The sequence below is a fragment of the Cydia fagiglandana genome, chromosome 9, assembly GCF_963556715.1.
Source record: "Cydia fagiglandana chromosome 9, ilCydFagi1.1, whole genome shotgun sequence".
NCBI lineage: Eukaryota > Metazoa > Arthropoda > Insecta > Lepidoptera > Tortricidae > Cydia > Cydia fagiglandana.
The window spans coordinates 4,701,193-4,728,049 of record NC_085940.1 but is presented as its reverse complement, the minus strand read 5'-3'; the positions used below and the strand labels follow the sequence as shown (position 1 = coordinate 4,728,049).

At 37.0% G+C, this 26,857-nt stretch overlaps 1 protein-coding gene and 1 long non-coding RNA gene across 6 annotated transcripts in view; one reads left to right on the top strand and one right to left on the bottom strand.

Moving 5' to 3' along the window:
• The window catches only part of LOC134667223 (uncharacterized), a 470,671-nt gene that overhangs the window by 278,901 nt on the left and 164,913 nt on the right, over positions 1-26,857 (bottom strand). The gene's annotated exons all lie outside the window — the stretch shown is intronic.
• Positions 1-26,857, top strand: part of LOC134667150 (G protein-activated inward rectifier potassium channel 3-like) — a 72,117-nt gene that overhangs the window by 12,597 nt on the left and 32,663 nt on the right. For all 5 annotated transcript variants that reach the window (XR_010098612.1, XM_063524451.1, XM_063524448.1 and 2 more), the window contains exon 2: positions 15,135-15,678. Coding sequence is in view for 4 of the 5 variants with exons in the window: in XM_063524451.1 (XP_063380521.1) it covers positions 15,293-15,678 (386 nt within the window). In the remaining variant the exon portion in view is untranslated. The remainder of the gene's footprint in view (positions 1-15,134; positions 15,679-26,857) is intronic.

Below are 26,857 nucleotides of genomic sequence, written 5' to 3'. Positions count from 1 at the left end.
TTCGAAACACCTAATGCACGAAATACCTGAAGTCGATGCGCTTAATGAATGAAATATGTACCTAAAAAAAATAATTATTGTTTAGTAGAATATTACTAAGAGATACAACATTTAGTATACATTTTTTAGCCAAATCATTCAATTGGCTAACTATTTTTTATTATAATATAAGGTCTAGTCATTTGCCAGAGTCGAGATAGGTGCGACGACGAGTAAAGCGAGGAGGAGCGTGTTAGGTTAACTGCGACCAAACAGTGCCAAAACAGACTTTTATTTCATCGTCATGATGTTAACTTACAAAAATTAAGTTTTTGATAAGATAGGATAAGATAACTAATTTTGTATCAGACTTACAAAATCATTCTACTACCTAAAAAGTAGCGTTTCAAAAAGTGTATTTTTAAGTTGTTATCCGAACAGTTTCTACTGTAAGATTGGGAAATCATACGAATTATTGGGTGGAATTGCCACTTGATCATTCGGCAAAATGATATGAATTTTGTTCTAGGTATATAGACTTTAGGTATTCCGTGCATTAGGCATATCGACATTAGGTAATTCGTGCAGGAAGTATATCAACTTTAGGTGTTTCGTGCGATAGGTTTAACAGTTTTAGGTATTTCGTCCATTAGGTAAATCAAGTTTAGGTACATCGTTCATTAGGTATATCAGCTTTAGGTGTATCGTCCATTAGGTATATCAGCTATAGGTGATTCGTGCATTAGGTATAATAGCTTTAGGTGAAACGTGCAATAGGTAAAACGTGCATTAGGTACATCGTGCATTAGGTGTTTCGTCCATTAGGTTATTTAAGCTTAGGTATTATAAACTTAGGTCAGTCAATGTTTAGGTTAATTGATCGATAGGTAATTTAAAAATAGGTGAATCAAGCATAGGTGATTCAACATTAGGTAAATCAGTTTTCGGTATTCTGATATGTAACCGTGTTGAACGCACCAGCCTCCAGTTTGGCCTTAAAATAAACCGGCAAAAAACAAAAATGATGATTGTCGATCGAAATCAAAACAATGCTCCAGATATAACCGAGATTGCAAATTGTTAAGTCGTACAGTCTTACATTTACTTAGGATCACTTGTAACTAATTCTGGAGGCTCTGCGGATGAAATTAAAAGACGAATTGCTATTACAAGATCTGCCATGGAGAAGTTGAAGAGGATATGGCAGGACAGAAATATCACCAAAGCCACCAAAGTCCAATTAGTGCGGTCTCTCGTATTCCCTATATTACTGTATGGTGCTGAGACATGGACAGTGAAGGAGCGAGAGAGACAAAGAATCGACGCACTCGAAATGTGGTGTTGGAGACGAATGCTGCGAGTATCTTGGACACAACACCGTACAAACGTCTCCATACTTGAAGAACTTAAGGTGAAAGAGAGGCTCTCAGCTACGGTCAGAGCGCGTATCCTCAGATACTTCGGACATGTGACGCGACGTGGAGAGCAGGCCATGGAGAGACTTGTTGTCCAGGGACGGGTCAATGGCTGTAGGTCGAGAGGACGTTCCCCAATGCGTTGGACGGATCAGATAAAAGCCCTTACCAACACCCCACTTAACACATGTGCCAGAGAAGCATCTGCCAGGGAGAACTGGCGTAGAATCGTTCGTCGTTCAACGTGACCACGACTGCTCTGTCAAGAGTAATTCGACGGAGAAGAAGAGAGATAGGTACTTCTTTTGGACATTAGTGGTTACAGTTACATTTACATTACCTACTTAAAGTGTCTTATTATTTAAACATCATTACAGTATATTAATATTAGGAAAACATAGAATGCGTAACAATGTTTTCCTAATATTGTTATACTGTAATGATGTTTAAATAGTAAGAAATAGATTAAAGTAGATAATGTAACGGTAACTTTGAAAAAAAAAATGTTTTTCTAACCTAGCCTAGTAGCAAAAACAGACCGCAAACAGTAAATGCTGGCAACAGCTGGCATAAACTTGTCAACAAGGGTAATGAATAGAATAGAATAGAATAGAATAGAAATAATTTTATTCGTGAGCACAAACACAAAATAAAAAATTATACCGAACAGAGAAAACATAAAAAAGAGAGAGTGCCACGAAATGGTCTCACCTCAGCATGTTGCTGGCGACTTCCAGCGCTGATCTTCCGATAAGACCATCCGGTGAAACAATCACGACAGGTAACATGAATAACAAGAAAATTATTAATATACATAAAGAATAACAACAAAATTAATATATACAAAAGACAAATATAGTAATAAGAATACAAAAGACAAAGATAGTAACATTAGAAGAGATTAGTACATTACAACAAAATTATTATGTATGGTATTACTCCGTACAAAATAGCTGTTATATTATCACTATTATCAGGTCAAACTCATCTTGGCCGTACATTACGCCTGATATTACAGCTAGCGCCATGCGGCAGCTTCGCAAACTACACTAAAATGACAAATGAAACAGGTCGATTTGTTACGAACAAAAGCAATACTTTATCGATCTTACAGATTTAACTGCTTATAGACAGCCAAAAGAGGGCGAGAATAACATTTTTCAAAAGTAATGTGCCATGGCAATGCAAAGGGAACGTAATCTAAGTGGTAAGTAAAAGCAGAAACTACAGGCAGCTTGTATCGTGTAAGCAGGTTTCCTGGCTAAGTTGGTGGCTAAGCATGTACTGTTTAAGCTTCGTTTTAAAACTATGAATACTTTGCAGGTTCCTCATTGGCGGTGGACGTCGGTAATGGACTCTGCGTTTTGCTCTACATTATGGCTCGAATTATTTTGTATAGTAATATAAATAAAAATCTAGGATACAGATTTTTTTTTTAATAACGAATTACTTTTCTTCCTACTGTTTAAATAATCGATTATTTTGGAGTACCTCAGCCAGCTTACAATAGATTGTGCGATAAGTATTGGTTTTCGAGGAATAGCGATATCATGCTTAGTGACTAACACTAGTCAATTTTCAATTAGATGGAATTACCAATATGACATAAGGTTACGATTGGTTACGATAAGAGTCTTTACGTTATACCAGACATCTTGTAACTTTTATTCAGCTGTTTCTTCATTCATACAAAAGGATGAATAAAGTATTTATTTTTTAAATGACGTGCTTCAATTCAACCGTAAAAGTTAAGTACACAGTTGCCAACAAGAATGGATATCGATGACTAGAAGGCGAAACTAATGACTTGCAAGTCAACCGAAAAACAAAATAGATAAAAACCGCTGTTTTCAATGTAATTCTAGAAGGTGTGTCGAATTGCGTATTGATTCATGGATTTTCCATCTCGAGACGCAAGCTAGCTCGACCAAAGTACGTTACGGTCACAATGGTTAGCATAAAAATACTTACACAGGTGCTTAAAATACTTGACAACAAGAATGACCAACGACACGCGACAGACAGACTGAGAGACTGATATTGCGAAAATATGAGGGTTCTACGTTTTTACCACAGAGTCCTAAAAATGCAACGTAGTAACATGTCATGCGTACCTATACGCTGCATCAAGTTCTATTGCGATCGGCCCTAACATACCTATTAAGTTGTTGTCTATTCTGAGATCAATCGAAATTAGCTACATATTTGCGGCGTTTGGTGTCGAAACTTTGGGGTCATGGGGGCCAAGTCAGGCGTGGCTCACTCCGCGATTTCGTTGCTTTGCTACAGGTAGCTAAACGTACATCCGTTCGGCCCCAATTTTGGGGTTTGCCATAAGCCACGCGTGGCGGTGTCGCCACCTAGCGGCCATATCTGTGCTGATCGTAACAGACGCGTTTTGTTAGGGAGTGAGTCTTCTGTACCTAGTACTATTATTTATTCTGTGGCCAAGTGCGCGTCGACTGTATAAAGACTTGTCGGAGCGCCCCGAGCGCCTAATAGAGGCTTCTGGTGACCAGAGGGCTGGCCACTATTTCGCCCAGCGTATTAGTATTGCCATACAGCGGGGAAATACGGCCAGCCTTCTGGGCACCTTGCCCGTTGACGGCGATCTGGTCCAAATTTTTTATCTGTAGATTTTTAAGTTTTATTATGTTCGTTTATTTCTATGTTTTTATCAATAAAACACAATTTACTCTTTAATTAGTGTTCCAAAACCAGTATCAACGTACATAATATTTATACGTCGGGCTTTATTCAAAGAAAACAAGGTCGGATTTGTTTTGAACAAACTCCTTCGGTTGTAAGCATTAAGGGTAATGCCCTCTTATACGTATTCTGTTCACGATAAGTATTATATGTGATAATAATATACTTTGTTGTTCATAAAAATATAAATCCCATTCGTTCTTAGAATTGACATGAATCAAACTTTTTCATTCACGGAAATGGCGTTGTTGGCAGAATGTCAATTATTATAGTACGTATCTGGAATTCGTGATTAATTTATAAATCAAGTAAAAATGTAGGTAGTTACTGAGCTCTAGGAGAAAAAAAGGCGATGATGTAAGTTTTATGTTGGCATGTGCAGAAAAATTGTTTATATTAAACGGTTATAAGTATCTAAAGCTAACAGGCAAATAATTGCAATAACTTACCTTTAATAAAGACCTGTTTGATTTAATTGACAAACCACCTTAGTTAAATATGTTTAATATGTATAGTTAATTATTTTAATATTATACAACATTCTAACGGATACGCCTTCCGTAAAGCGTACGTTTAATCCACAGACAAGACATCCTCCAGACTGAGCATAGTCGCGCTACCCCCTCTGCCACGCATACGGTAATTTTACTCCATGTTCGAGTCAGAAGTGTCTTTGTGTGACGTCCGTGTCTTTGAACGGACCAATCATGGCACGGGACTTCGCTCACCTCGTCCCGCGCACCCCCGCATTTTTGGCATCATCGATTGCATGGAATAATTGCTCTAAACTCGGCGTAGAGGATTCCTAGTCTATGGTTTAATCGAATATATAACAATAGAAGTTTAGAATAATTCCCAATATTCCACTGTTTATTATTCATAATGGAATTGGCAATCATCAAGGAAGTATACTGTTTACTGGATCTAAATCTGGGGCAAGTAGAACATTGAACAAATGTTGCAGACTCTGTGTTCGTGCGTCAGATATGTCAGAACCAACTGATATTTGCCATCCAGATCACAATGATGATGGACCGCGATGAACAATTGTTTGTGTTACTCTGTCCGTTAATTTAATGGAAATGTATTTGATCAATTCGACGGCAGAAGTCTCATTGACTGATGTGTTTGTAAAGAGACATCCTGATTTAGATATCTGTGCAAACTTATAAATATTTTTGGGGAAAACCGTTTAAACAAACATCCGTTTCCAGCAAATGTTTTTGTCTGACCGTACGTCCTGTATTTTCGTTCAAAGACAGCTTTATCACGACAAGCTACTGAAACGCATATACCATCTGGTAAATAAATAATTACACCAAGATAGCGGTGTAATAAATTAATACAACTGACAGGCCTTTACACAAGTCTATACAGGGTGGAAAGATAAGTCGGGCCCTGGAGGGAAACTACCTTAAATCCTTAAGCTGGCTCATTTTACTTAAAGGAGACATTCCTTTATTTTTAAAAAGAAACAAAACTGCATTCAAAGATTTTCTAAAACTCGCTTGCCTCGCCCGGGACTCGAACCGACTAAAAATTCAAAAAAATAAAAACTCGCAATTTTATTCTACTAGTCGACACAGTTAATGTTAATGACAACATTTCTCCAAGAAACATTAGGTCTTACACTCGTCTGTCGTACAAAATATCCATAAAATCTTATATTTAGTACTTACTTAAGATTTTTTTAGACAAGCCAAATTTAAGAAAAATTGAAAAATACTTTGAATGCAGTTTTGTTTCTTTTTAAAAATAAAGGAATGTCTCCTTTAAGTAAAATGAGCTAGCTTAATGATTTAAGTTAGTTTCCTTCCAGGGCCCGACTTATCTTTCCACCCTGTATATTACATTAATACTTCCCTAAATAAACACTTTCAAGTAACAAAGTATTTACTTGTCTTATTTACTTTGCTTGTAAATCAGGCGGTTGTGAAATACCGTTCTACCTAGGTCGCACTGAGTTTCTCGAGTCAGGTGACACCTTGGCAACAAGAAATCCGTGTGCAAGCTAGTTTTGTTGCCAACTCGACTATTTAATGATCAATTTACCCAACGTTTACGCTTGGTTGGTGATGGACAATACAGTATCTATTACCTGCAATTTTAGAGAGTATCTTAGCACTGTTGATTAGTTTACGTACCTACAGGCTGTTTGCAAATTGGATGTAGACCTTGGAGGATTTAATATTAGAGTTAATTTGTTTCAAATACTTAATTTGCATTAAAACAGATTCGTGAAGTGATTTTCAAAATAACAAGTTAAGATTTTTTAAACGTTACCTTTTACTTTTAATTTAAGTATTTATTTTTGCCCCTGGTTATTAGAGCCTATAATTTCCTCTAATTAATATAAAAGTAAGTCTAGTACCGGGTCACTCACGTTTATAAAGTCGAAGTTAGCTCGACATGTTTCGCTCCATAGCGAGGAGTATTTTACAAAGAGCGCACGCGTTGGCGGTCCGACGCAGACCCGGTTTAATATATTTAAGTTTAGTCACTGTCTTACGGAAGTTTTGTTATTAAAATAGTATTAGGTCTTTCGGGGAAGAGTCTCAATTTCATAACGACCTGTATTAATATTAGAAATATAGAGCCATAAGCTCAATAAATCCGCGCCATTCTGCTATACAATCTGTTGCCACGTGCTGAATGAAGTACATATTTTTTAAATTGTCGTATTGATAACAGCCATATTGAGGCACAGACCTACTGAGACGGTATATTTTTGGTGACAACGAGCACAATGAAGCCACAGTAGGGTCAGTAAAAAGTCCGTTTTATCTCCGGTGAATGAACGCCGGCCAATGTTCCGTTTCTCTTGAAATAATTTTACAAATGTACGGAAATACTCTTGATTCGGAGTATTCACGTGTTCATTATAAACATATATGTATGATATTGTAGGTACGTGTGTTGTCTTCCGCGTTGGTGCTCTAATTATGGCGACGCAAGACAATGTAGGGTATCCTGGTCAAACGCGAATAAACCCGGTAAAATATGATTCCAATTTAGTTTCAATAGGTCACATAAGTTGCTTATTTTAAAAATATTTTAGTTGAACAACTTAGAAAATATCTGTTTTAATCAGGGGTAATTATTTAGATCATGTTTCCACAATTATAACTTGTTTAATTCCTAATAGACCTACTTATAGGTAATTAATTTAATATTTTGTTTAAAAAATATTATAAACTTCTTTCGTCTCATATTCTTTTTTCTTTCTGTAACTTTAGGAATTCAACGAGATTTTTTATATTTTTTTATATTGTAAATCCCGAATATCAGATACAACAAACTTTAAAGAAACGATTGGTGTCATGATCATGAGAGGGCCATAAAATTTTATTATCCAATAAAAATCATCTCGCACGACTTGAAGTCAAAAGCACGTCTGGCGTAGGTACGTCCTACACTACCTACGTGTTAATATTTATTTTATTGATAGTTAAAATCCTAAGTGTTTAAAACATGTTATGATCATTTGCATAATAAAAATTATCGAATTTTAATTGGAATTTAGAACATAAGTACCTACCTAATTAACTTTTTTTGGAAATTCTTAGATTGTAGGTGTTCTAATCTAACGTTGGTGGATTCTCTAAAAAATCAACAAGTAATTAGTAACTAGGACAAGAAGGTGAATCAAGTCGTCGAAATCCATGGGTCAAAAGTTATGTATGTGTAACCTACATTGCGCATTAAAGGGATAAAATATATATTGACTTGCGTAGTGTCTATTTCTGGCTTTTTCCCTCCTACTTTTTTTAGCCTACTTTGCAGGTGTCCCACTGCTGGGCAAAGGCCTCCCCTCGTTTTGTTCACTCGATCCTGTCATCGGCATTTTCCCATTTTCCCTCCTACTACTTATTATTTTTGTAATAAAAAATAAATAAAACCGCTCGAACGTGAGTAGATCCCTTGTCCGTACACAAGTAAGTATTGTGTGACACCTCACGTTTTCCGCCGTACGTTTCAGCTGCACATACACTTAGGGTTGCATTCTCAGTTCCTGTTAGAACCAGCGTAATGTGATCTCTAAGTCTATGACAACAATACAGAGACTGTTACACTGGTTTATACAAGCTATCAAATCTCCCGTTTGTTAATTGATTGGAATTAAACCCCACGAGGAACTACATCTGATAGCTATGATAATATATAATTGCATCCTTTATGACTGACTGGTAATTCTTTGGTAAACAAACGATTTATCAATGCTCGATCTATCCCGATAACTGTTAATGATGGATGAGAATTTTCCTGTATAAACATATCAATCTTGTTGATCTAGTTTGTGGCTGTTATGATTTTGCGTTGATGACTTTATAACTATTTAATACGGCCATGTTTCAAATCTACCGTACGGTAATTTGACATCAATAGACAGACTTTTGCTATAAGTACTAGTTACCTATAATATTTTTACATCCAGCTTTCTGGAAAATGCATTAATCAAATTGGCATACTTTTAGTAGCTTCTTTAAAAACACGAAAATCAAGATAAACGAGATAGATAGGCGTAATCACAAATGGGAAATTATTAAAAGTCACATACCACAGTGCAAAGTTTACTTTTAGTATACCTAAACATCTGTAAACTTGAATGTTTGGCCTAGAATTTTCTCTCAAACGTGACTTCACCACTGTTGCTTGGAACAATGAATATGTAATAAGAAAAATAATTTATACTTATGAGTTTTCCCGGAAACCAGCTATGCAAAAGATTTTCCTCTTAAATCACACCATTTTATAAACATTTTGCAAGATGCCAATTTTCTTGGATTGCGACTGTGGACTGCGGTTTATTTGATTCGCTATCAGCTGTTATTAATCTGAGTTCCAGCATTTATTTCAGAATAGTACTGGAGGTGCAGATATAATCGTCGATGAAAAGGTGGATAATTGCAGAGATTATTGATGAGCAAGCATTGTTTCTAGTCTCTCATAGCCTGACAATAAAAGAATAATCTGATACCTATCTCAGAGCTTATAGTAATTAACCTAGCTAACTACTAAATTACAATACAATATTATTTATATATATTATATATATGTATGTTTATTTTAGTGTATTTATTATGATTGTATTGTGCTCGTACAGGTACCTAATTGTATCATCTATACTACATGTTTTTGCACAGCCTACAACTTATCTGCTTTGCCTAAAGGTTGACTGGTAGAGAATGCCTAATGGCATTAAGTTCGCCTTTTGTACAGTGTATTTCCTTATGTGCAATAAAGATTAAATAAATAAAATAAATAAATTCATAAATAAGATTTATCTTGGCCTCAAAATGCGTAACATTTATGCGTGTATGCAGATGGCATCGATAATTCGATACTGGGTATCGTCTTGGGTCGTCCCATTCGTTTTTCGTCAAGTTCTTAAATTAGTCCTATTCTGCTTTCATCACTCATGCTACATTGAAAGCCACCGACGATTGTGACGAATGTAGCATGAGTGACGAAAGCAGAATAGGACTAATTGAAGAACTTGACGAAAAATTAACGGGACGACCCAAGACGATACCCGATACTGGTTTAAGTGAAGCGTTGATTCAATAAGTGTCGTGTCTAGCTTGGTCTAGGCATTTTTATAGGTTATCGGCGCCATTTAAGTGTCGATAATAACTGTAGGTTTATAGTTTAATTGATTATAGGAAATTAATTATAAGGCTGACATAACTTACTTCGCAATATGCCTTATTAAATATTTATGACTAACAATGTTTATTTTTTATATTATATCACCCACTACCGTTAACGTAATTAAGTACCGCGTTGTTGTAGAGTCAAAACACGGCTAGGAGGCCAATTCGACTTGTTATAAAGACGACTCATGACAAGACCATAAATACCACTTTTGTGAAAAGCCGCGTTTCTTAGGATCTGTTACAGTATACATAAGGTAAATAGTCCATTATATGTCAGCCAACTCACTATTTTAGCAATGTTACTACCTATCAAAAACTAAGTGAAATAGCACCCAAGCTCAAATCGCCATTTTGGAAGCTGCCGGTGAGTCATTGAGAACAGTCACGATAATGGACTCCACAATAGCCTTCCGGTTAATAGTTTTTTTAATAATCCATGTAAGAGTATCAGACACCTTTTTGCAAGACCACGAGTCAGTGGTCTCTGGAGCATTGACCCAGATTGAGCTGTCGGTACATTTGGCAGACGCGCCGTTCTAAAATACGAGCCAAGGGTTATTCCAACCATCAACGAACCAAAGCACAGATTAACCAATATAAATCGGTCTCTAAACACGTATAGTTATTAAGAATCCCGTGGTCTTGGATACAATGGTTTTTGTCGAATGCTCAACCAGGTCAAAGAAGAAATATGCCAGTATATAGTTACTGATTCTGACGTTTTCCGGTCCACATTCATATTCTTTCATGCATGCCGAATACCCCATTTATTTGTCCTGTCGTTGGTGGTTTACGAGTATTAACTTCGGCCTATTCATCTATAAAAATTACATGCATGTGTCATTCTAAATAAAATATACAGCGCTTATCAATCTACAATTCTGTTATTATCGACAAAACTCTATAGTCTGGCTGGCCAAATGTATTGTCTATTATTGTGTACATATACGAATACCTAGGTTACAGTAAATAAGAACAAAACATTACACTCATTCCCTTCTACAACAGATTAAATTTTCTCTGGCTAACCTGCTATGCCACTGACTGTGGACTTATAAATTATGACATTGGCATAAAGATACAATTAAGGAGACTTTGACCACGCTAATTATGCACAAACTTGGCAGTAAGAATGCATACTTACATATTTATTCCCTGTAAGCTCTATACTTTACATATCACTTGGCATACAAACTTAGCGTGATTAGACTCTTCTATTTTTTTCACATAGGGTAAGTTAACCAACTAGAGATTAGATAAAGAGTTTGAAAGAATAATATTAGGTCAAACCGTGATATTTTTACACGTAATATTTGACAGAGATGATGCATATTAAGCCACTTCGTGTCAAACTAACAACCTACAAAATGCTAATTTCGATATGAACATGAGAAGGTCGCTTTTTGTCTATATGAAAGGCGTATATTAGTCACAAAAGTGTAGAACAGTTCTTCTTATAAATGCGTTTCGAAATATTTCGTTCCGCGATGAGTCGTGTGGAAATTTTCATGAAATTAATTATTCCCCAGAACTTTAGGTAAAGACATGTGTGCACAACTGCACATTACGTTTATTTATCTAAACAGTGAAGATAGCTGTAAGCTGTAACCAACTGTAACGTACATTACTCCACACTCCACAATATATGTATTATGAAAAATATATGTTTGATATCTACCTACTATTACTTAGAGTTAGACCAAGAAACAGGGCAGCACAGCGCAGTGCGAGTGTTATTTATAGTACGTCATAATTTCATAGTAGTTTGACTTTAAAATAACACTTGCACTCTTAGAGGATATAACCAAACGGAGACGCCTTGTCTGTAATTTTCGGTTCAAAACAGTCTGCTGATTTTTGCGGGGGAGGGGCATGACAAATGTATCTTATGTGACGTAAAAATGGCCATGTCAGATAAACGTCAGTCCATATAATATGTATGACCATTGGCCGCCTATTTTCGACAGAGGGGAACGCTTGTTAATGACTTCTCATTTTGGTTATATCCTCTAAGCTTGCACTGCGTGAACTATCAAAATTGCTACAGACGTTACTTGATCTAACTGTAGTACTGACAGATATTGAAACAACAAACAAAGCTGATTTACCAATACTGAATTAGATTGGTAATGGACAAAGTGTGTCAATGTCATCACTGATGTTAAAGTTCTACGAAAATGTGACGTTTATAACGACACTCTTTGATTTTTCAAGTCGGTGCAAAATTAGCTAAGGCGGACTCTATTCAAATATCCGCCGTGGTGAACAAAAAATAATAAATGATACCAATTTGAACTCTATAACGAATCGGCTATTGTTAAAATTAAGTTACGTATATTTTATGGTTTGAATACGCTTGTGCGATTTTCTATTGGACTAATAGGTACCTATCATATATTAACACTAACATTTCTGAATACACCGCTCAGCGGAGCATACTTACTCCAAAATAATTGTGTTTACGCAAGCACCTAATTAGCACGCCAGTGGCTGCGAATCAGTCTGTTATTCTAACCTAAATGACTACACCTTAAAAAACAGTCCCCCGCCGCGTCTGTCTGTTTGTGTGTATGTATGTTCGCGATAAACTCAAAACTAGAGAACGGATTTTCATGCGGTATTCACCTATTAATAGAGTGATTTTTGAGGAAGGTTTAAGGCCGAGCCACACCGGCTTGCGTGTGCGTGTGCGTGACGTGCGCGTGTGCGTGCGCTAAATTGTTGGAGCCGCACACGCACACGTCACGCAAGCGGTGTGCCGTCTCTCATAAGGATCTGTATACTACAACGACGCACGCGCACGTGCACGTCACGCACACGCAGCCGGTGTGCACAGGCCTTAAGGTGTATAATTAATTTGCTAAGGTTTTGTGTAACCCGTGCGAAGTTTTAAATATAAAGTCTTTCCACGTCTTAAGTGAGTAATATGCTTCATGCTTTCACTTTTCCTGAGCCTTTTTCCTGAATTAGTATCTGCGCATTAGAGAGGCGCTCCATACAGTATTTTAATAGCACGTGACATTGCTATCTAAACTTCTTATATGGCCGACATATCTTAGCAATAAATAAACATTATCTTTACATGACTAGGAGTTGATACATATCAGCTGCACCTGCATCTATGGAAGCATAGTTAGCTTGTTATATAAAATATTTTCTATAATATAAGGTGAATATTCGGAGGAAAAATAAAATTAGACAACGTTTGGATGAAAAAACGGTTTCGCGCGGTCGTGAACTTTCGTCTTAACAAAGTAATGTGTACCAAAAATGATGGTGGCTGGCAGAGTGCTGGTGGCCATGTCACCAGCTATCATTAAGCATAGTTGAAATGGCCGGTAGAAACATGCATCACTTTCGCAAGTATGTCGGTGGCTATCACTCCGGCAATTAAATTGTAGTTAAGCCTATACTGCTGTGATCATCAACATTTAATAAGATTAGAAAATATTCTATATAATGGACCGAGAAATAACAATGACTTTGCAAAAAAGCATTGTTATGAAAGAGTCGTTGCGAAATGATACTTTCACGTTCTTAAATGAAATAATTTAATGCTCCTGGTGAATGTTAAAATGTGATTACCTAGAAATTTGATTACTAGTTTCGTCTACACAATATGTGTTACGAAATCATAAAATCTTCTAGTATTTTTGGCACCGTGTTGCAATTATTTCAGGGTGGCTCTGAGTGAGCATATTTTTGGAGTTTAGACTGGATTATATTTCCTTTACTTTTTTAAACGATTTTGTCATTATTATTATAGATAGGCAATAGGCATTTATAATTTCAAATAATTATGGACCCGGATGATTGTGAACGCGATGTCCTTTGATGCTGTTCATTATTTTACAGGGGGGTATAAAAAATATAAGTACGGCATAAAAATATGTTTTGAAATACACTATATACCTAATAGATTCATCTGTTTAGCGAATTCTTTTAAAAATACTTAGGTGAAACCCAGTGTAAATATATAATGGCTAAGCCTAGCTGAGACCTTTACTTATTAGCAATGCCTGCTTTGTGCCTTTCTCTTTAAACAAGCTAATTAGTGGGTTACACAGAAATGGTTAGAAAGCCTTGTGTTATATTAACGGAACACATTTTTCAGCAAACACCTTTCAGAAATATGCCTTTAGTACCGTTTGGTAACTAAAAATTGGTAACCAGCTTCGAAACGGGAAAGAAATGCCAATTCGTAACTGGCTTTAAATTGGGACTTTTCTATTACCGATTTGTAACCACGTTTGGTAACTGGCTTCGAAACGGGAAAACTAAATCCCGGGTTGTAACTGGTTACAAAATGGGACTTTTGAATTACCGATTCGTAGCCACGGTTAGTTAATCAGCTTCCAAACGGGAAAAAATATCCCGCGTTGTAACTGGTTACAAAATGGAACTTTTGAAGTGGCTCATTAAGTTGTATACAGGGTGGAAAGTTAAGATGGGGCAGTGAAGGCAGCTTGCTGTCACTCGAAAATGGTCTTGGGAAACCATCTCTAACTTTTAAAGTGGTGACAATTGGTATTTACAAGTTTTGATAAAATGTACAGTCAGCGAGAAATTATCAGTAAAACTTAAAATAAACGTATGCAATGACAATAAGTCTGAAGTGCTTTCGTATGTACACCGTTCGAATTGGTAGAATAAACTCCGATCAGTAACTCCGTCCCAATACGTAACCGGCTACAAACAGGTAATTTTGGATTCCCATTTTGTAGCCGGTTACAAAATTTAGTTACCAGACGGTACCACTCTGGCCCAATTCGCAACTGGCTACATACAGGGAATTTTAGATTCCCATTTTGTAGCTAGTTACCAAATTTAGTTACCAAACGGTAACACGCTGGCCCAATACGTAACCGGCTACAAACTGGGAATCTTGATTCCCATTCTGTAGCTGGTTACGAAATTTTGGTTACCAAACGGTACTAAAGGGAAATATGACATAAATGTCACAAATAAATAGACAGTCTCTCATCATTGTTGTTATAGGTGTTTAAATGTATTGTACGAAACTTAAGTAAAAGTGGGTGGTTTCACTCACGAAAGTAAATGTTGGCTTTCGAGCAGAACGGTTTCTTATTACGTTTTAGTTCGTAATTTGCAAAAAGACAAATTGCGGTTATTAAAGTAGAATGACATAGTATAGCGCATACTATTACGTATGATTAGGGCATAGAGATTTAACTATCTAACGATTTCCAAAACATTGAAGTTCGTCAACAACTTTTTATTCTATGGGTTTTATACCTAGTTTATTAAAACACATGTGTTTCTCTTCGTACATCTTTTCTTTACACACACTATCAATCCAATCGCATAATACTTATCACATTCTTTTATTAATAAAACGTTTCTATTGTTTCAGTGTCAACATTTCTACCCCAAACATTATGATTTACAAATGGATATTATGATAAGAGTGAAGTGTTGCCAAGAAACTAAAAACCCAAAGTGACGAAGTGCCATTTGGTGTCTGTAGTGCTACGTTCCGCTGCTCCCTTACCTGTTTATTAAATCGTTACCATGTCGGACAAGACTACATCGTCGGTCGGCCCGAGAAGTTTCGAGACTATTTCCGAGGAGGATGGGCAGGATGGCTCGCCCTGGGACAAGTTGTTAGGAGACGAAAAGAGTACTGTTCCTATTATAATTAAGACCGAAGCTTCGAGCACGACTTCTAGAAGCGGAGAGGAGGTTTCCCTACATCCTCAGGCCATCGACTTGGAGTCTAACAAGCTGACGCGCTCGAAGAGCCTGGTGCATCAGAGGAGGAACAGCAGCGGGCTTCTGGCGGCCATCCCGCGGCAGTTGAGGAACTCCTTCTCCTTGAGAGGGGTCCACAGCGAACCGTCCAGCGTCAAAGACGTGCCCACCACACGGAATGACAGCTCCCTCAACCTTCTACTTAGGTGAGTCATATGACATACTAAGTTGACTGAATCGCGAAATTTGGTTGAATTTTTGGTACTTCTGTAATTGTGGAACAAAGTTACAATCATCATAAGCGGTAAATAAATAGGAAAATAAAGGGAAAGTGAATAAACAACAAGCATACAAAATTATTCCTATAAATCATTTATTTAACCAGATTTCACTGTTCAATGCAGATTAGCATTGTCATGTTAAATTATTGTGTTAACTAGGTATACTATAGTAGGACATACCGTCAAGTGGGGCGTGGGTCTGTTAAGATGTTAAGAAGTCCATTAGGTATATAGGTACACTTAGTTTTAAAACGGTGTAAAATACTGCACTATTATTAAAGGAGAATTAATCATTCGGAATTCAGTGCTCGATTTAACTCTCTTTGATAAAGAAAACATCGCCATTTAGTTCTTGTAAATTATAAATTATAATAAAGAGCATAGTTACTGTGTTAATGACATAAGTAATTATGAAAACAATGGGTTATATAAGTTAGACACGATAATAGGTCGTGCGTGTCTAGAAATTTCTCCACGGAGTTGTCATTGAAGACAGGTCAAGAGCGGCCGGCGCCGGCGCCCGTGCAGGCTTCGCGGCCACGCTTATTGCGACCCACTGGCGCTAATTGAAGCCCTCCAGATTTATATGTTAACATTACTGCTGATTTATTTGATGAGACCACAGATTTTAAAACAACAGAAAAAGTTACGACTCTCTAATGGCCGAGATTGCCTTTTCAGCTTTTTCTTTATAATATAACATTTATTCCATTTTGTAATTTATCTACGATGAGTGTGAATAAAAAAAAATAGTTTTTAAAAGTCACTATTGTTATATGTTTATGGGCATATTAGTAATGATATTATTTATTATCTCACGGAAGAAAAGTACCCCTATATGCGGATAAGGGTTCAATGAGAAAATGAAGCTTTATGTCCCTTAATGGAATCAGAACCAAAAAGTACCTAAATCTTTTTACAAATAATATATAACATGCACGAAAGAGATCGCGCGCCAGCCAGTCGCCAACAGCCTAGGAGAAACGTTCTAAACTTAAACTGCTTTATGACCCAACTTACTTCGTCGTAATTGATTTTTTTTTATTATTATTTTTAACTATACCTACTACTTAGAAGTTACCAGGCTTCGCGAAGGCCGCCGGTTTATTGCTTCGACCCACTGGAACTAATTGAAACGCCGTACCCTTCTGATTTATTAGCTACTTGTGAGACGGCTGATAACTTGAGCGTTTATATTTATAATGATTAGAAAAAGTTTTAATTCTATAATTTTAATGTTACCACGACTATTTTACCTTAACTTATAAAAGCCAACCATTTCGGTCGAAGCCTAATGAAGACTTAATTTTGTACGTACGATATGTCAAATTAATTACGCATAATCATGTCACATTTATTTTTTACGTATATACTCTTGACTTTTGAATGAAATATGAGTGGGCGGCTCATATTTCAGTGATCAGTTATCAGTATCACTTGAGATCAGTTTAAAATAAAATAAAATGAGCCACCAGAACTATTTATTAAATTACGAACGCTACTTTTTGAATACTTTACAAGCAAGCTTTTCAATAATATATTATATTACAATTTCAAAATTTAGAAATGACAACCGGAAATCATTCGACATTTTCATAAAACCAAATAAAAGTGTATTCGTAAGCCACATACTATTGGAATGCTTAAATTATTTTTAGTTCGATACTGCTTAGAAATTATGCACCAAAATGACGCCAGGAAAGGCACAAAACGCTTTCACGCGCCGTATTCGCATGCAGATTTTTGCAAAGGAAACGGACGTCCTCATACAAATAGCCGAATGCAGGAAACGTCGCTAGGCAGCCGAAAACAATGCTTCATTGACAATATTATAATTGGCATAGACCTCAGGGCCACTGACTTTGTCCTCTTTAAACTTTGTATTGGACTCCAATCGGTTCTTAGATTGCGGATAAAGGGAAACTAAACCAAATTTATTATCGATACGGTACAGGATGATAAAGGTCGTTAATATAGAGCGACATAAAATAGTGGTAATTAAATAATACGGAACATGAAAATTCCTTACTAAATTCTTGCCATGTTTACGTCAAATATGTGACAGTGGCGCCCTCAATAGTTTTCTAAAATTTCTTGGCGGTTATACCTACGATTGAAGCGTTTAGTGTGCGTATGTATACCCAGCTTTATTTATCCATGTTCCAGTTTTTACATTAATTGTTTTATCCCGTCTGCCACTTGTCAAAACTATCATGTCCCCATAAACTATCAGCTAGTTAACCTCATTTCGTACACAATAGATGCGATAACCTATATTATGTTTATGACCCAGAAAACACACTTTTATTGTGACGCAAACGTTTTGCATCATTGGAATTATAAATTTTAGATTTATACGGCAGCTTGATGACGTTATAGAGTTACTCGAACAGATTAAAACCGACACTATAAAGTTGACTCCGTAATGTCAGAGATATGTTAATGAGGACACGATTCTGCAATGATCCGATGACGTCAAAGACATTGCTTGAATGCGGAGCCTGTATTTCCATGACATACAGAGCCGTAGCGTCACAGGCTCACCAGTTTTATTATGACCCCCAATTATGATACTTTACTATAAAGTTTAAAGCCATATTTATGTTGGTTTTTCTAAAGCAAGGACTTCGTTGGCAATTTGAACAAGCAGTGTGCACTCAGAAGGATTGAAGAGCTATTTGCCTGTGCTCAATGGTACAAAGGTAAAGTTATCTCAAAGCGACGATGAGATTGTGCACTTGGAAGACTCGAGTGTTTATGTTTGTCCAATCATAAAAACACTACGGTACGGTCTTTAGCTATAGCTACGAGTAGGTATACCCACAACAGTGAATTTTCATGAATCGCCGCTTTTTCGTACGTCACAGCGGACACATCTATCTATTCAGAAAAGTTGGCTACATCGAATGGCAATCGATGTATGACATATGCTTGATGCAAGACGAGCTGAAAGATGAAGGTTACTAAAACTAAAAATGCTCACTAGTTAGGCATAGAATATTTAATCCGATAATGTAATGAATGTGACGAGGTAAATATTCAAATTTTAATGACTATAGGTACTTATAAATTGCAATAGAATTAATGAACGATGCTTTAAAGTGAATAATAGTCTAAATTTGCGTGCCTTTTGCTTTTCACTAAAATAAGAAATTAATTACGTTCCAAATATAGAGATGTTAAAGAAAGAATTTCGTGTTACACTTAGGCATGTCCAGTCAATTCACGCGTTCATATTGCGCGCATCAGAAATCTTCACATTCTTACATATAAGTAAGTAATACTCAGAGGCCAGCTTTCTATTTTAATTAAACAATTAATTTGCACCTTATTGACCGCTGTACGGATTCCTGGCACGAACTCGGCGAGGCCATTCACTTCCTTCAACGAACCCAACGTGATAGCATGGGGACCGTTTATATACTTGAGAAAGATTACGCACATAGATTGGCAACTCGGTAGTAATAGAGGGCAGAATTCCATTTAATAAACCTTCAAGTTTACATTGGCCCGGGCCTAGGGCGACAAGATATTAGGGACGCCAAATTGTGGCAATAAATTCGCAGATGATAACAAGAAATAACTCAAAATATAGTCAATATGATGGGTGCTGATGCTGAGAAAGAGGCGGCTCTGTAGCCGCCCTGGACTATAACCGCGAAAATCGAAGTTCGCAAATTGCGGGGATTTTTCTCTGTCACTCTAATTACGCCTTCATTGGAGTAAAAGAGAAAGATCCCCGCAATTTGCGAATTTCGGTTTTCGCGGTAGCCGCTCTGTGGCCTGGGCCCTAGGGCGGCAAAGACTGCAAATCCGCCACTGAAAACCATAGACTCCAATGAGTGCAACTCGGACAAAAAGCTGAGATTAGCTTGGCTTTTAACAAGTATTTCATTTGTAGGTACTAGCTTCCAGTGACAAAAGGTCACGAAATAAAAACTCCGAGAAAGTTAAACCCCAGAACTTGTACACTTACGAAATCCTCATTACTCATATCTACCTGTTCTTATTCTTGTGAGTAACTTGTAATATTTACCTTTACTCAATGTTATATTAAAGCATGAGTAATATTGTCATCGTGAAGCCATTATATAAGTATGTTATTACTCGTGAAATAACTCTAAGAATCTTAATAGGGAACTATAACTAAAACATTTTTATCTTTATCTTGCTGCACACTTCACAAGACCCTCAGAGAAGTTATATCTCTTAAGCTTATAATGATTAGATTAACAACAAGTTTAAAATATGTATATGTATAGTTAGGTTACCTATAGGTACCGTAAACTGGAAAGTTTATTTAGTGACCTCTTCTGCATAGATTTTCGTAGAGCGAGGAGTGGGGGGGTAGTCACCAACTCTGCAGCTTACCGTATTTCACCTTGTTCTGAACTACGGTGATGCTCATCTGTTTATTTTTGTTCTGTCCATTCGTGTAAATGTGTGAAGGTATTGGTTTTATGTATAGCGTGCGTCCACGCATGTTAATATTTGCCAATGCCACCATTCTTTCATAGCGTATGAGGATTACAAACTCTACAACACATGTGTCGTTTAAAAACTGGCATCATACGTTTGCTGCCATCGCAATTGCTCAACGAGCGCAAGCGAGCGTTCGCGAACTAGTAAAAAATATATTTTATTACTCATTGTATTATTACGGGTTTAGGGGTCATAATATCACTGGTATGCGTGTGACGGTTTTGTTGGTAATAACTAGCAGTCGGCCCTGTACGTTATCACCACGTGGCGACCTAATTCGACCTACCGTTTTCATGCTCCCGCGGTGTGCGAGTCCGATAGTATTTTGTGGTTACTATGCTATAATGCTATATTTATATTAAATGTAGCATAAATTGAATATGTAGGTATAATTTGTGTGGTTTGCTAGAGTAATAGGTATGTCGCAGTCGGATCGTATAATCCGCCGTATTACATTACGGCTAGCCGTTTTCAAAAACAGGGGCGTTTTGAAATGCGGCGGTTTAACGATTAGCCGTATTGAATGCGGCTGAATGAGAATCCGCCGGAATGTATTCGGCGCCATACGTTCTTCAACACGGCTAGCCGTAATGTAATACAGCGAGTCATTAGCCGCCGCTTTGACAGTTTTTAGTTCCCATTTTTAACACTCGTGGCGCTGCCTGACAAACGCTGGGGTGTCCATCAAATCTGGAGTTTGTCGGACAATTTCTTTTCAAAAAAAAATTTCCTTCGCAACTTAACTAGACGGAGCCCCGCTTCGCGGGGCTCCTATTTCTGGGCGGTTTGCCCTTCGGGCATCTGAAGCTACCTAACGAACCTAACCTACCTACCTATTGATTAAGTGAGACGTCCGTGAAAACATTACACTCTGGGGAAAAAAGCGTAGGTAGGTAATTAGGTTAGGTTCGTTAGGTAACTTCAGATGCCCGAAGGGCAAACCGCCCAGAAATAGGAGCCCCACTTGCGGGGCTCTGTCTATTTAAGTTGTGAAGGAAATGTTTTGGAAAAGAAACACATGTAGTGCGGTGGGACCATGGTAGAAATAAATTAAATTGCAAACATTGTCAAACTCCGGTTACGTAGGCGACCGAAAGAACTGGTCACTCTACAATGTACGAAGCGGCTAAACGTGGGCCGCCTTATTGAAGAACGTATCGCAGTGACAATCCGGCTAATCGTCGAACCGCCGCATTTCAAAACGCCCCTGTTTTTGAAAACGGCTAGCCGTAATGTAATACGGCGGATTATACGATCTGACTACGACAGGTACATTATGTTCCATGTTCGTGAAGTAGTGTTAAGTACCTAAATCCTCATTTAAAATAAGACTTAAGTACTTAATGTTTTTTTACATTTTGATAAGTATAATTATATTAAGATATGTCCAATCTTAATTTGTAATCGAATTGACGAAAACGGCTGTAACTGTAAGATAATAAGATTGTATCCTTAAACACTTAAAACAAGCGACTATCATCATAGTGAATAGTCGGTAATATCTGTTTAATGAAATTCTACAAAAATCAATATTATTTAAGTAAATTAATTTAATGCGTTTCTTTTATTTTTGCTTACATAATAAACCTCAAAGGAAGTTCTGACGTAATACAATATGACACAGACACACAGTATCATCTGTACAAATATGGAGTCTCTTAGCAACACATTATTGTCGATGCCATAAAATACATTATAATTAAAAGAAGGAAAAATAACTGCTGCTAACAATCACTAAAAACCGTCCAATTCTTAGAAATTCAGGAACGAATAAGGATTTATTTAAGTATTCCACGAATGGTTGTACAGTGACCTGCAATAATATGTTACTCTTCGAAGGCCGTAAAAATATGTGACACGCTCTTATGGCTCTACAAATAAGATCAGGTCAGATATTTTTGCGGTCTTCGTTGTGTAAAATATTACACCTGGTGACTGTACACAGAAAACGTAAATGACACGTCGGTGACAGGTATTCAGTAACATCAACACTGGCTAGATACACAACTTGGTTGACACAATTTATTTGTGTAACGTACGGTAGAATAATTGGCATATTGGTGTCACTCGCTTATAAACCCAAAACCAATATATAATTATACCATAATAGTGCTATATTTAATTAAGCACAACGCAATTACGAAAAACATTGACTATGGACCAAAAAAAATATGTATCGACATTAAAAATGCAAAATAAACAGTTGTCAGTTAGGATGGCATGATGGTATGGTGATGGTATGATGTTTGCACGAGATATATGAATTCTCAGTAACATGACTTATTAAAATATCATCTGCACGAAGTCTAGAAACGTTGTAGCTGCCAGTCCAGGTTTGCTGTAATAATAAAACAGAATTAATTATCCATTATAAAGATCAAAAGAAATTCGCTTCAGACTGACTCATTTAGATGAAAACACATGAATCACGCTGGAAAATGATCATTATTGAGAAATGAGCGTTGTATATCGACAGAAACTTGACGTCACCGATAATATCAATATCACTAATATATCCCTGGCGTCGCCGTATGGCTTAATCGGAAATGCGTGCCGCGGTATCCGTCCATACAACTTTTTAATTCGAGTACTCACAGGCCAATTCGAGTTTTAGTTATTGGATCTGTTTCCGATATGATACTGACATAGAGGTACAATAACATAGAGAAGACACGGGGGAGTGGCCAAATGACCGAACGAGATACACTTATAGAACTTTCAGTAGGAGTAGCAGAGAAAGCGGTACTATTGCTTGTCCTTGTCAGTCTCACTTTTTGTTTGTTCCCCACCTTTTTGTTAGTATGGGCTATGGTGGGCAACAAATAACCCGACCGAATTACGTAGATTGTTTTTGGTATATTGTCAGGAATGTTAAAACGTGTTTTTAATATTGTCGCATTGCGTATGTTTTGTCCCTCACGGAGGCACGCGCACACCACTTCTATAGGATGCTACTTCTATGGATACTGATCTGTCAGTGTCAAAAGTGACGCTTTTGGTTGAAGAAATGTCACTTTACACATTTTTTTGGACGTTTTCCATCACAAATGTCACTTTACACATTTTTTGGACGTTTTCCATCACAAATGTTACTTTACACATTTCTTCAACCAAAAACGCCTGTTTTGACACTGGCAGATCAGCATTATATCGGAAACAGATCGAATAACTATAACTCGAATTGGCCTGTCCGCCTCTCAACTGTTCCCTCCTCGGAAATTGAGCATATTAGGTTAGGTATTCGTACTACTCGTATAGTAGGTATAGGGTTAAGCTTATTGGTACTAATGTCAGCCCTTCTCCAATGACCCTTCAGAATTCATCATCAGGCATCCATAGATATAACTCAAATCCCACTGGCTTGCCTAATTTTTATCAAGCTGGCCACTTTTCTTCCAGCTCATGGAGTAATTAAGAAAAGAAAAGCCAAACTATTTAGCTTATACTTGCCTGCACACCTTTTTTATGCACCGCCATTGCCCTTCAACCTTATAGCCCAAGAAAGATACGCTTACGTTAAACATTAATTAGTAATAGGCAATTTTTTTTTTATTCCTGTTCTTTAGATCATTTTAAGATACTTTATTTTCGAATCCAACCAACTTTCCCTCCGGAAGTAGGTAAAAAAAAATAGTTTAAAAAAAGAGCCGTTCTTGTTTGTTAAAAATAGTAATAGTATTTTTAGTTCGTAAACGTGACGAAAATAATATATATAATGAGTCGACAATGGAATCGGTCAAAATATTTACACGAAAAATAACTAATTCAATAAATTGCGGGACCTCACGGATATACGTCGTAACTTGATATAAAAAAAAAGTTATAATTAAGTCTTTGATTTAATTACCATAAAACTACTTCATTAAGCTATTTATCCGAGAATCCAACATCAATATTATTTGTATCACTTTTATATATATTTACGCCTTAAACGTGCTAGAAAAAATGGTTATAGATATAATTTCTAGCAGACTTTGTTCTGATAACGTTCAAAGTGATATTCAATACATAATCACACTAAAACATGGTCAATGTAATAAATAAGAGCAATTTAACAAATTCGCTAAATGAAACTACCAAATTTGAACTCTGTGCGCTAATGCTAAGGATTACATTTCCTTGCGGCGCGCGGGTACAGTTTCAATGCGGGCGGTGGCGGGAGTTCGTGCCAAGGACGCGTGGATAGTATGTAGGTAAGTATGTACTTAACTACAAGTTGCTACAAGTGACAGGCCAATTCGAACGTGCGCGGGCGTCCCGCTCGCACCAAATATTTGTGCGGCCAAGTCTGAGCGAAATGAACGCGCGCGTGAATGATAGCTAATTAAAAATAACTGATATAATTTCCAACATTATTTTAATATTGGTTGATGTTCAAATTATACACGTCAGTCGTCAACGTTATGACCCACTACAAAAATAAAAATTTCGCATGACTATCGTTCTTATTTAATTTCAGAATGGCATAGTGTGGAGTGGCATTATAAAAGGAATACTTATTATCGTAGTCATTTGACAGTTTTGGTGACACTTTCACATTCTGTCACAGCGAAGTGTGTAGGCCCACTCTTTAATTTTATATGAAAGTCTATCCAACAACTTTGTCGGTAGAAAAAGGCGCGAAATTCAAATTTTCTATGAGACAATAACCTTTCGCGCCTAAGCGTCTGTAGACTTTTTTTTTCAACAAACGTATTATATTGACTATTTCGTGCTCTTTCTATTCATAACTAGTTTACGTTCCTAAGTTTCAGAAAGCCCCCTCTCGCTGTCTGCGAAAATCGACGCCACACTCGCGTTCGCGGCTTCACGCCGCGATTCGCGCACGAGTGTGGAGGAGGCTTAATAAGTATAACATAGTATAATAATAGTCGACGCCAAAGATATGTTTACACTTTTGCACCTTATTCCTTTGTAATAAGGCCAAAAGTACGGCTTTAAAATGACAACGTTTTACACAAAAATAAAACGCTAATTACATAACTTACCATATTCGGAACCTAAGAACAATATTGAGAGTGGCAACACTGTCACAGGAGGCTATTCATAAATTACGTCATTTCAAATTTGGGGCAGGGGGCAAAAATCGTCAAAAATAGATGACGTCATTTATGGACAGCCCCTAGGTCGTATTGTCTTTTTCAATTCAATTCAATTCAATTCAATACTTTATTTCCAAGAATATGGTACATACAATGTTGGTTAGTAAAAGGTGTTAGGTCAGCATATTCTGCCGGCATGCATCGGCGTAGAAATATTTACATAGCTATGTACATGGGGAGTAAAATTAAATATTAAAATTAAAATTCAGTCAGTAGGTATAAGATAAGCAAAATTAATTAACAAATTATAATAAATGTCATTTAAAAAATTCATCTACAGAGTAAAAACATTTCCCAAGTAACCACTGAAACATTTTTTTTTCAAATTTACATATCGGTAGAGTTTTGAGGTCATCTGGCACTCTATTAAATATTTTTACAGCCATATTACACACATTTGATTGGGACACTTTCAGCTTCTGCGCAGGTTGATGTAGCTGCAGTGGCTTCCTGCTAGGCCTTTGCTTATTGACCACTTCATCGTGAAGTGGAAAAAGCTGAGGCTGTTTTTTGACAAATTTAGTAATTTCTAAAATGTACTGACAAGGCAATGGTAGAATTTTAAGAATGGGAGAGGATCGTGCCGAGAGCGTACTTGGGACAACGAAGTGGGAGACAGCCGATGGACGTCCTAGGTACCGCTGAAACGACGTAGTTGCTCTAGACCTGCCCAACCTCCGCCATGCTGACTGGCGAGAGCTATCGCAAGACCGAGAAACATGGCGTGATCTGGAGTCGGAGGCCAGGACTCACTTTGGGTCGTTGCATCACCGTAGCTGTAGTACGGCACGATCCTCTCCCATTCTCTTTGTGTCCGAGCCACGGAAGCTCAGCCGCTTTGGTCTCTCCAATACCCAAATATATCGCCAAATATATCGGAACACATTTTTATTATTTCTATGGCAACAAAGTTATATTACGATATATTTGGCTACTTTAGCCGTCACTATCTATTTCATACTGACTGTACATTTGCTTTATGAATGTGTAGTCGCCATTAGATATATATCGTAGCCACCAAGGTCGCTCAAAAATATCTGAACATACACTTTGATTACATTATACATAATTTACATGGTTCAGATATTTGTGAATACCTCATCCGCTCCGATATATCTGATGGTGACTTTCAGCAAGAAGAAAAATCTTACCTGGTCGAGTCGTATCTTATTACGCGAGAAAACAATTCCCGAATTGATTATATCTCTAAAGTCATCCCTTGAACTGATGGACTTCATATTAACGTATCAACTTTTTATTTTTGGGCTTTCTCGGCAGCCCGTTCCCCGGACCAATGGCAATGGTTGCCGAAGCCATAAAAGTCATCTGAATAATATAACTCGAAAATAAATTTAAAACAACGAAATGCAAATTATTAGTAATATGACAGAAGTCATTCGTATGGGGGCTACGAAGGTTGACATTGACAGCACTTTTTATTTTACTTCGAGTAAAAAAAGCCGAAATCACTGCATACCAACATAACAAACATAATTTTGGTTATTTGAAGATCGAAACGA